The sequence below is a fragment of the Brienomyrus brachyistius genome, chromosome 9, assembly GCF_023856365.1.
Source record: "Brienomyrus brachyistius isolate T26 chromosome 9, BBRACH_0.4, whole genome shotgun sequence".
Lineage (NCBI taxonomy): Eukaryota > Metazoa > Chordata > Actinopteri > Osteoglossiformes > Mormyridae > Brienomyrus > Brienomyrus brachyistius.
In genome coordinates this window covers 3,883,867-3,896,349 of record NC_064541.1, presented here as the reverse complement: position 1 = coordinate 3,896,349, position 12,483 = coordinate 3,883,867, and the positions used below count along the sequence as shown (strand labels likewise).

The window sequence follows — 12,483 nt, the reverse complement described above, 5'->3', positions numbered from 1 at the left end:
CTTCAGCTTCTAGGAGCCTGATATGAACTGCCATAGCAGATTACTGCCCACTACTTAGTTTTCCATTCTTTTTGAAGATCACTTGAAGGCATTCACCAATTTATGAGACACTGCTGGATTAGGTGATCATCTCTTGCTTCTGCCCTCTACCTGGCTGGATTTTGTTCATTGCCAATGTCTCCTGCTTCACCTTATTCTTGTGTACTGCTGTCTTAGACATTTTGAACCTGGGAACAGCCTGCCATGCAGTGTAGCCTCCTACCAGCAGAATCAGGATTAAACCAGGATTTAACAATGCAAATAAAAAAAAATATAGAGTGGTCTCTTAATTTTTTCCAGAGCTGTAGGTCTTGAATTGCATTCATGATGGTCTTAAAAGGGTCTTAAAAAGTCTTAAATTTAACTTGATGAAACCTGCAGAGACCCTGATTAATGCTTTTTTGCCTGCTCCTGAAGGAAGTATGCTATAAAAAAATAGTCTAAAGAATAAATAAGAATTAAATGTAAAATAAGAGTAATAGGATAAAACTAACAATATAAATATAGAACAGTGTTCAACAGTAGTGCAATGATGTGCAGTTTACAGTATGGAATGATAAAAGTTTATAAAGTGTCTTGTTAGCTAGGGATTGTCCTTGTTCAGAATAGAAACATCCAGAAGGAAGAAGCGCTTCACCAGTCACACTTTCTTGGCCTTCAGGCTGTGGTGGGGCCTCACTTACTGCAGCAATGAGAAGAAGCCGTTGTGGACTGGGTGGGGTCTTTTTTTACTTTTAGCAGTTTCCACTGCCTCCAAGAACCAAGCCAAAGTGTGAAGAAGCGGTTTTCGATTGTAAATTATGCAAGTCATATCTGAGCCATACCCATGCTGACATGGACCTACATACTCGCAGGACTGAAAGTGTGACAAAACCAAGCTGGTTGTATCCCTACCATATGATTGTCTGAAATTCACAGAAATACCAGCCATTCTGCGTAGGCATTCATGGATTATGTGAAGGAAGGCAAGCATATTTCTCTCTTTCACTACTCTGTTTCCTGTGGGTGGTCTGCCAGCCTGTGCTGTCCTGCTTGTTCCAGCTCCCAAACCAGGTGGTGATGCTCCAAGTCAGGACACTCTTGATGGTGCAGGTTTAAAACACCTCCTGAATCTTGCCAGTTGTTATTGTAATAGATTTAATTGTACCTATATCAAAATTGTTCTAAATTTCTAGAACAATGAATGAAAATGAATGAAAGATCTTTCACTTTCATTATGCATGAACCTTTTAATACAAAACAATCCCTATTGTAATTTTTGAGTCATTGCATAATGCATATTCAAAAATGCAAATTGCACAAATTATTTTTTGTCTGTACTGTAGTCTGCATGATAAACTTTACGTGTACATGTGTGTGTGTTGATTGATACTTTCTAAGTATCAATCAACTGTAATCTTTCATATTGTAATATGAATAATTCAATGGCTTTGCTCAAGTCAACTGCTTCAAGTTTGTCACTGGCTGATTCAGGTTTCATAACGATGTCATTTCCTGCACTAGAGGACAATGAGATCTCCATAATGGCTTTTCTTTCTTTAATGCTGTTAATGATACTTGAAAAGTGATAAGCAACTTTGCTTAAACCTTGCCGGACTGAGCTTTAATAATTTGTATATTTGGCTTGGTTTTTTGATATGAGAAGTTTAAAGCATTTTTCTGTAGAAAGAAGCAAACATGTAGGAGGCTGTTATCTGCAAACCGAATTACGTTATCTAGTGTCATGTTAGATTCCTGACATATTTGTAAACTTGTTTAAATTGTACATTACCTTTGTAAGACAGGAAATTACCTAATTTTTGGTGCTTATATGAAACTCATTTCTTGGTTCTTTTTCTTGGAAAAATGTTAACTTGTTTATAATATTTAAAATGAGTGAAGATGTTTATAGATATATAATAGTGCAATAACTTTTCAATATACATAAAGCATTTCATATTTTATCCTGTCTTTTACTCATACATATATCAACTATTACACCTAACTAAAAATTATAAAAATATTTTACAGCATGTTCTGTTCAGATAAACTTGTATGCAAACTATATGTATGTACAATGTTATGTCTTGTTTCTACCACTTGTTGGCAGCAGAAGTATATGTATGCAAGGCATATTTTACCAGCGCGACCACTAGTTTCAGGTTTCATTTGTTGCATGCACATACACATGTGTGTAGTAAAATTGCGTTTTAAACATGCTTTCAGGACTGTGCTCAAAAGGAAATACGTTCCCTATTATAGAAAGAAAAAATATATAAAAAGATCAGATTGAGACAATAAAAGAAGACAATGTAAAGCAATGATATCCGTAAATGTATTAACATAAGGAATGATCTGTCAATGAAAAGTGAGAAATACAGTCATGTTCCGAATAACGGCACGTCCGTCAACGACTGACTGCACATACGACGGCGGTCTCATAAGATTATGACGGAGCCATAAAATACTTACCGCCTAGTAACGTCATAGCGCAACGTATTACCTATTTGTGGCGATTCCATTCACTTAATTCAATTCGGTATTTTATTGTAATTTACGCAAGGTGCGGACACACGTGTAAATGAAAAGAGAGTTGCGGCTTCACCAGAACATGTGAGACGTATAGGGAGACAGGGGAGGTGGTGGGAGATAATATACATAGATTGGACATACGTTACGTACCTTATACATAAACACTGACATATATACATAAATGAAACATATATTACCAATATTATACATAAGGTATCCAGACGTACAAATTAAAAATAGATACTGGTAAGATACACATAACACACTGAGACGCAGCTGGTTAGGGGCCATGCTTTTAGTACGTACGCACGGAAGGGGGGGTCTAAAAATTTGACCGAATTTTGCGTACGTGTCCGTATGCTGGAGGAGGGGGGGTGAATCAACTTGAGAAATTTCAAAATTAAGTGTTTCGTTCACGATAATTGACCTGCTGGATTGCATTCCATACGCGCATATAACTCAAAACGTCTTTAGTTCATCTCCCGATCATCAGCCGGCCGGCCGGCGGATAGTCCATCAACATCGAATCAACACGCAAGCAGAATTATAAGCATGCAACACTAACCATTATTATTAATTATATAACAAGTGTTCGCCTGATATACATATTCGAATAAATCCAAGTTGAATAGAAAGTTTGACGTTATTTTTATTCTGTTATAAATTACCACTCTCTTACAGCCGCGCCCCATTGCCCCTGAATGCAACGTAACAAATGACAATGGGGCCGAGTTTAAGACGCTAGTCCTTATAGCTTATTCCTACAAGTGCCGACTGAAATACTACATTATAAGAATTAAAGAAGCCTTATTTGTTGCATTTCGTTTTATTTGAAAGTGATTTTATTACAGTAAATCTCATTACATCATTCTTTTGTTTCCCTAAAGTTTTAGCTCCAAAAAGCAGTGCATAAGTCGACTGACGATAGCCCATGCGTGCGTGCGTACGTACGCAGAAGGGGGGGGGGGGGTAAACTACCCAGCGTATGTGTGCGTAGTGTGCGTAGTGTGCGTAGTGTGCGTACAGCGGGGAGGAGGGCGGGAAACAAAAAATCGGTAAAATGTGCGTACGTAATAAAGGTATGGCCCCTTATGATGCTTTCAATAGTGCAGCGACAGAAGGTGGAGAGGGTCTTGGGAAATAGGCGGGGGGGGGGGCGTGGCAGCAGCTTTTGGACTTGCCGAAGTCCACAATCAGCTCCTTCGTCTTCTGCACATTGAGGATGAGACTTCTGGAAGCACACCGTGTCGTCAGGGTGTAAACATATGGGGCGCCGTTTGTAAAGGTAGCAAACATTTTTGTACTTGCCACTTTTTCAACATTTAGTGCAATTTTCTGACATTTAGCTAGAAGTCAATGGTGTTGTGGATCATCAGGTTTTTTTGCTGTGTAAATTATGTTCAAAATTGTTCATCATCCACGATGGATTATGATCCTCATAGTTCCTGTGACTGGACCTGCCGTTTTGCAAGCGATTTCTTGCCATTTCCGAACAAAACGTTCAGCAGCAGCATCTTACGAACTACCGCCACCGACGAAAGTATGGTGGGAAATATTTAAGGCCAATTTATACGATACTTCTGATCCACCTCCCGCCCCCAAAATACATTCATAGCTTCCCGATGTCACAGTGGAAGGTGTACATGATGTTGCTCCCGGCTGTGTAGCAATACCATGTAACGCAGCGCGAACAACTGCCAAAACTGCACCTTCTATGGCCTCTAAGTAAGCGGCAGTACTGACAGTCGCTAAATTGGCAACACTGGCCTTAACCTGCGCTCTCGTCGGTACCGCCCATTTTATGCAAATGGGCGTGGCTAATTTGAGGTATATAAAATTCTAACAGGTTTGGATGCTGTTCAACCAAATAGTTACTTCAGCATTAGTTTAAATACACGAACTCGTGGCCATAGGTGGAAATTAGCGGGAGAACATTTCAAGCTGGATTTAAGGAAGCACTTCTTTACACAGCGTGTAGTCAGAGTATGGAATAGCCTTCCTGATAATGTAGTGCAAGCTGAATCCTTGGGTTCCTTTAAATCAGAGCTAGATAAGATTTTAACGACTCTGAGCTATTAGTTTAGTTCTCCCCAAGCGAGCTTGATGGGCCGAATGGCCTCCTCTCGTTTGTATAGTTCTTATGTTCTTATGTTCTTAATTTGCATACGTTCTCAACATTTAGAGTCTACATTTAACATTTAGATTTATATTTAAGTTTTATATTTAACATTTATATTTATATTTACATTTAACATTTATATTTAACATTTATATTTACATTTAACATTTATATTTAAATTTAAGTTTTATATTTAACATTTATATTTACATTTAACATTTATATTTAACATTTACATTTAATATTTATTTAATATAGACAAACCATTTATATTTACATATGATGAACAATTTTGAACATAATTTACACAGCAAAAAAACCTGATGATCCACAACACCATTGACTTCTAGCTAAATGTCAGAAAATTGCACTAAATGTTGAAAAAGCGGCAAGTACAAAAATGTTTGCTACCTTTACAAACCGCGCCCCATATAAACAAACCTACTGCACTACCAGTCTTAGAAAAGTATAGCACATACAATTATGTACATAATAATTGATAATGAAAATGTTACTGCTATGTTACTGGTTTATCTGGGCCTAATTAGTGCACATTTTATCATTATTTTGGAGTATATTCAATATACTTTAGTAGTAGTAGTAGTTCTGAGTCCATTTCTTTACCATAAAAGGTACACTTACTTACAGCTGGCAGACCTAGTGACAAGTAATTGTACCCTCAAAGACAATTGGTACTTTTTTTCTGATAGTGAATAAGGACGAAACCGCCGAATGACGCATTATACGTATCCCGGTCCTTATAAGCGCCAAATGACTGTGGAATGAAGTGCGTGAACTGGCTGTTTTCTATTCGAGTAGGAGTGAAATGAAACGGGTATGGAAAGTTACTAACCCACACAGGTCTCGGCACAAACTTGGAAGCTGTGAAATATCGTTAGCTATCCAGGCTATCCTAAAGTCTGTCCGTCCGGAGCCGTCAGCGCAAATGTTTACTCGTGTAACCCATGGCTTCCTCGTATGCGTATTATCGAAAAACCACAGAAGCAAAAATTTTGTTTCGTCTTACTTTAGGGAAACATTGCCTATCAGATCTGATCATCTAAAAAGCACTTCCTTCTGGGGTTTTGGGTTTACTCAAACACGTCAGTAACGTGAACACTGAAAAATATAGACCTATATAGGCGAATGACTGGTTTTCCTTTTTTTTGCTTCCCTGGTTTTTGTCATGATATGCACTTAGAGTTTATTTGGCTTCGGTGATAAGCAATTATTTTGTAACAGACAGTGATGCATAACCCGTTCATACTTAGTAGCTATTTCATAATGAGTTATTAAAAGAGTACAATCTTGAAGATGTGATACTACAGTGATACCCACCGAGCGACCACACCGCCCAATCTAAGAAATACAAATACCCCGTCGTATGACACGTGGTAAGACCATTTCACTGATTTTTACGATTTAACCTAAACAATACCAACAGTTACAAATACGCAACAACAGAAAGACATTACCTCGAGCCTTTATTAAGGAAAAAGCCAAATATGTATGACGTATAAAAAAAATCTGAACATATAAAACTAAAACATAGACTAAATCGCAAATGTATTTTCACCAAAACAAATTAAATCTCTCATGTTAAAAAATTGCAAAATGTAAAAAAGTGAAAATATTCACAAGAACATAAATTGTAAAAAAGAGTTAGAAAGTGCATACCAAAGAGGATAAACCGTGTTAAAACGTTTCTGCGTTTTACGCGTAATCAATTTGTAAGGCTACATAGAGCGTAGATAACAAATATGCATCGAAACACAAGTGATTGTGTTTATTTTCAGATCTTCTATTTTAAATAAGTAAAACATATACATTTTTTCAGCCGATCTGAATTAACTTCGTTAAGTACCTCCGATGAGAGTTTCAAGTTGGAAATGAACGATTTCTATGAGACAAATGACTAATTCTAAAACGTTCTAAAACGTTTCCACACACTTTTGGCTCCGTTAACTGAAATTACAGTCCGCAGTTGCCTTCGTTAATCTATTTAATTATTTAAGTTGCTTTCTTTTATATTTACACAAATAAAAAATAAAATAACATTCGTATTCTTATACTCTGTAGCCTATACCATGTGTCCATTACAAGTCAAATAAGCCGTTTTTTCCAAACATGATCAGATAACGCCAAAATAAGGCGTTGTAAATAAAGAGTGGTTCGGACAAAAATACACCCCGTCGTTCCGGTTTTACATAATTTCTCCCAGGTTACACTGTGGACGAAGTAAAGAAGGGAACTGAGAAATTCAGTTGTTCTTCATAAAAAAAAAAATCTACACATTTCCTTTCCGTGCAGGACACAGATGAATTTGCCTCGCTACTAAGGAGAAAGTTTGATGGAGGTACTCCCAGATTTATGGCAGTTTGTACGCCCTCCCTTGTCTCTTTGTCGTTCACCTTCTCAGTGATCTTTCGTCTATTTCATTTTCAGTGAGACTTTTCTTACTTACTTTAACCGACGTCCTTACAGTATGCTGAGCTGAGTTATAGGAAAACGCAAGTCACGAACCCACTGCTGGGTACCGATACTTGTGAAAGATTCAAGACTGAAATATTAACCCACAATTGTCCCCGTGTTGTGTGGATTTCCCCCGGGCGGTTTGGTTTCCTTCCATAGTCAAAACACATGCAGTTAGGCTAATGATGTCTTTAAATTCCCAGTTGTGTTTTCCATACTTATGCTGTTTGGCATAAGCTGAACTCTCCCAATGAACCTGACCAGGATAATAAGCTGGGAGATGGATGGATGGACCATTCACAAGCCCTAAAGCAAAACATTGTGATGGCATATAAAGCGTACTTATGACAACCTTTCAAATTTAAGGTGATTAAAAATTCAGAAATGTATTCCTATTAATATTTTCTCCTGTACCTAGAATAATAACAAAAAAGAACACAATACTGTACACACTGACGTTCAAAAATGAGGATCTTCATTTTCAGTTTAAACACAACCATATAAGCAACAGAAAAGAGAAGCACATTCCTATGATTATCTGTGGAAAATACATTAAACTCAGCTGTATTTGTAGCTCAGTAAGTAGCAAGCTGTGCTCGTAACCTAAAATCCCTTGCCTCAAATTCCTTGGCTCAAATCCCTGAGAATGCAAATAAACTACAGCTTTCTCATCTACTGTAAATTGCTTTGACCAAAAGCATCAGATAAATGTATTTAGTTTTAAAGCAGACCAGTAATACTTTACCAAGAATGACATAATGCTAGTTTACTGATTTATTCTGTAATAGAAGCACTTGTGATTAATAATGACTGTACTATGGAGCCTTTTCAGAGCAAATTATGTTTAGCACAGTGAACAACACTAGCATTATTATTATATAACAAGAAACCAAATCCAGATATCATCTCTGATCGAAATTTTGAAAGTTTCTTGTTTGGCTTCTGGTTTCTGATATATAGTCATTTCATGAGATAGCATTCTATAGTAGACACCATCACTCAAAACAATAGCAAATTTATTCCATATGTTGGTTTTCCTCCAGATTTTTGATCAGTTTTCCTCATCACCCTCTCTCACCTTCTCAAGAAATGACGACTCTCTGCTAGTTTCATTATTACATGTTACACTTTTGATTGTTTTTCTGATTGATTTTTGGCATAACACCATCATGCATTTCCACCATCCTTAAAAAAATCATGCGGCCAATTGAAAAAAAGGACCTGGTGATGTAAGAGGCATCCATCAGAAGGCAGAGGTGTAGGAAGTATCTCCAGACTCAGACCACACAGAGCTCTTCCGTGAGGGCATGCGATATTGCCCATGCAGCCTGCAGCCCAGGGCCTTCAACATCTCCAGGAGTTGATTTCGGAACTTGACGCCGACAAATGCATAGAGTATGGGGTTCAGGCAGCAGTGCATGTAGCCCAGGGTGGTCGTGGCTGTCAAGGATATGTCCAAGGCTGTGGTGCTCTCACAAGTCCTATTTATTGTATCGTTGGTGTGTAGGGTATCTACTATGAGGGTTATATTGAAAGGTGTCCAGCAGATGAAAAAGGCCACCACTAGCACCAGGATCACACGTATGGCTCTCTGTTTCTGGATGCTCTGGGAGCCACGGTGAAGCCGTAGCAGGATACAGGAGTAGCAGAAGACCATGACCACAGAGGGGATAAGGAAGCCCACAATGTGGTAGAGCAGACGGGAGGCCAAGCGCCAATTGCTGGCATTGATGAAATACAATTGATAGTTGTGGCTACACTTACTAGTTTCTAATCGTTCGTCTTTCATCTGCTCTAGGAAGACCCAGTCAGGGATGGATAGGATGAGGCAGAAGAACCAGACGAACAGACAGCTGGCCTGCACCTGCCAGGGCTTTCGACGGGAATACATCTGCACGGCGTGGACAATGGACAGGTAACGATCCAGACTTATGCAGGCGAGCAGGAAGATGCCACAGAAGAAGTTGATCTGAAAAAAAATGAAGAGAAACATTGAATATGAGGGAACTTAGACAGAGCAAAAGGCCAGAATGATACAGAAAAAAAATATTATGGGCTCAATGTGGTACTAGATTAATTTTGTGAACATGACATATATGCATTTCTATAGTATCTTCACTGTATTTTTGTTGTCAATCTCCAGATGTAGTTTGATATTCCTGTTAAAGTGAATGGTTTGAGGAACATCTGATCTGCTTCAGAATATATTTATGACAGATTTTGTCCATAATCTAGGTCGAAGGATCGGGTACTACCTTGAAAATGGCTCCCATCAGCTTGCAGAGAGGAGTTCCAATGACCCAGCCCTGGGCAGCTTCAGCAGCCCAGAAAGGCAGCGTGATGAGCAGGAGAAGATCAGCCACAGATAGGTGCAGAATGAAGGTATCAGTGATGCTCCAGACGCGTCGCATCTGGCAGAGAATGGCCAGAACTAAGCCATTCCCCAGCAGACCCAAAAGCAAAGTCAGGGTGTAGAGCACCGGGATGAACACAGCATCAAAACGCATCGTCTTCTCTTTGTCGCACACTTGGCCAAAACAGCATGTGTCACTAAAGTTTTCTTGATAAGCTGAGTAACTGAAGTTTTCATAGTCCAACCAATCCTCTACTTCTTCTGCAGAGAATGTAAGCTTGCCATAAGCCATTTTCTCTCCTGCAAGAAAAAACATTTAATTTCTAAGAACTATTTGTCAATTTCAGTTTCAAGCAATTAAAGACCAAGTATCCATATTACCAATGTAAGCCAGAAAATAAATTTAACCTGTAACTGAGCTTTGAGGCTTAATCTGTGTGCATTGTACCAAGCTGACAAATACTGACAAATACCGCAGGTCTTTTCTTCCATCTGCCATCAGACTTTACAACAAACAATAATCACATACCTAATCCCATGCTCATATACTCCCACACATATACTGAGACTGTTCTTATGTTATAATACTCGTTTTATTCCTGCTAACAACATGTATATATACATATACACATTTATTTATCAAACAACATAACCCACATTACTATTGCTGCACTGTCCACGTTGCTGTTGTATAATGTACATTTCCCACCCGTGGGACTAATAAAGGCTATCATCTTATCTTACTTTACATCCTCACTGAAACCAGTGCTTCCCGCTGTTCCAGATTAACTTAATTTCCCACTGTAAATGAAATGTTATCTGAACAAACCACGTGTCTCTGCCAACATTAAAAACTTAACTTCTGGGATTTTCCTAGTGTCACAGCAGGCAAATTAAGGTGTGCCAGGTAGGGTGTAGCTCTGTGCTGCTGACTGGAAGGTTGCTGGTTTAAGTCCTGAAACTGATTTAAATGATGTCACCATTTGGCCCTCTTAACCACAACTGCTCCTGGGACCGGCTGACCTGCTCTCTCGCTTCCTCCCTGCCATTTTATGCAGCAGAATGAAACCTGCACCCCGGAATATGAAAGGAAGCAGGTGGCTGACAGTGCACATACAGAAGGTGGATGTTGGGTCTCAGCCTACAGAGTAGGGGAATGAGTTAGGCAGGTGGCTGACCATTGCACTGGCCAAGAAAATGCAGGAACAGTAACATTTATTACCTAGAAACAACACATTTTTACAGACCTCTGTTGGGGGGTGGGCTGTAACTACCAATCAGCACAGGGCTAGCAAGACATGAGATACTGTTTAGACAGGTGCCCAATTAAACTTTCCAGCATTATTTAATGTGGAAATCAGAAATCAGGACATCCTTCTAATTCACTGGCACCCTTCTAAATCACCATACTGTTTTCATACTTTTTCATATTATATTTGGGGGAGGGGGGGTGGTCAAATATGTCAACGTGGAACCACCAGATAGGAGAGGCTTCCGCTTGTTGGACAGTATAGCCTATGCAAATGTTTACTTAGCTAACAAGTAATAATTCCTTAATGCCCTGTTTCTCAGGATGTGTGCCATAGGACTATGTTTCTGTCACTTTTGTAAATGACAGTACAAGGTTTCCTGTCCTTAGAACAGTTTTCCGTAATGGGTTAAACTGAAATACGTAGTGCCATTACAGTCGAGAAAACGTATTTTACATAGCAATTTAACAATCTTTTGTTTTGCAATATGTATGGTCTTCACTTTGCTATTGTAAACCGAAAGTGCCTACACTTCAACTCACATCGAGTAAAAAAACAGCAGAATTGGTAGTCTGTATCTGTCGTGGGTCGCCTTGTATTATTAGCATTGCTGTTTATTTACGTTTACGTTGTTTCTGTTTTTCTCTCTGATTTCCTGGAAGTCGCGTTTCTGAGAAGACCCGTAGATGTTTAAAAAGGCTAACCATTAAATGTAGGCTACTCATTTGAAAAAAGAAACTCAGGTTGCGTTATATTTGGACGCGTTAAACGAATAGTACGCGTTTAATAAAAAAAAAAACACCGTGAAGAGTTTTAAGATGAGACATTGCACATTAACATTTTTTGTGCTCTTTTACGCTCTTATAGAGTAGCTCCGCTGCAAAAAAGCCACAACCCATGACTGCAGCACGCTAGTTAATTGTGCTGTTATTGTAAAACCACAAATCATTTGCTTAAAGAAAATTTTAAATTGAACATAAATTCATGTCGGAAATCAAGTCACTCCCTCACACTTTTTAATATGCTTTTCTACCGTATATTCCCACTAGCAATGAAATATCAGTAAACAAGGGAATTGTGACGGGTAGACATTAAATAAGTAATATGACGTTTTTGAATTTTCCGAACGCAATATTTACTGATAAAGTTGTATATATTTAATTGTAAAGTAAAATTTTCAAGAATATATAATATATACCCTGTTATATATAATGCCTGTATAAAGTCAGGCATATTCTCCATGCAATTCTGATGTACAAAATGAACGCACGGCATATTACAAATGAATAATATTTAAAATGATATTAAATTGTCTACATATATATTAATAAAATTAGGAAATATTACTGTTAAAGAAAGTGAAATAATACTACATAACACATGGTTGGAAAAAAAACTTAAATATCCAGAACTGTATAAAGCAAATGTAAACCCCTAGGCACAGAGATAAAGGACACTCACCCTTTCCAAAGACGGAGTATAGCGCGATACCTGTCAGAAAACGCGTCTGGGTACGTTTGGGGTTTTTTTTTCAGTCGAATAAGCAGAAATACCTTGAAGAGTCGCTAAGAAGGGAATGGGAGGTGACAGTGAAGAAAGCGGAAATTAGGAGATTCAGTAGCTTCATTCACAATTTCTATTGCTTGATATTGTTTCGTTCTTAAGTTTTACATTTCCTAATGCATTTACATTTATTAAATTTAACAGACACTTCTGTTCAAAGTGCCGTACCAGCAGAG

At 38.3% G+C, this 12,483-nt stretch overlaps 1 protein-coding gene across 1 annotated transcript; it reads right to left on the bottom strand.

The window, feature by feature from the left end:
- Nucleotides 1-6,136: 6,136 nt before the first annotated feature.
- Nucleotides 6,137-9,786, bottom strand: cxcr3.1 (chemokine (C-X-C motif) receptor 3, tandem duplicate 1). Its single transcript, XM_049024345.1, has 2 exons — nt 9,397-9,786; nt 6,137-9,110 (listed from the first exon to the last, which is right to left on the bottom strand). The coding sequence occupies exons 1-2, from the start codon at nt 9,784-9,786 to the stop codon at nt 8,385-8,387; spliced, it is 1,116 nt and encodes a 371-aa protein (XP_048880302.1). The 3' UTR covers nt 6,137-8,384.
- Between the last annotated feature and the right edge of the window lie 2,697 nt (nt 9,787-12,483).

Excerpts from the sequence above, each read along its gene's own strand:
- cxcr3.1 (XM_049024345.1), bottom strand. The coding sequence starts at position 9,786 with ATGGCTTATGGCAAGCTTACATTCTCTGCAGAAGAAGTAGAGGATTGG. Across the intron at positions 9,111-9,396 it reads TGATGGGAGCCATTTTCAAG|ATCAACTTCTTCTGTGGCAT; the intron begins GTAGTACCCGAT and ends ATTTTTTTTCAG.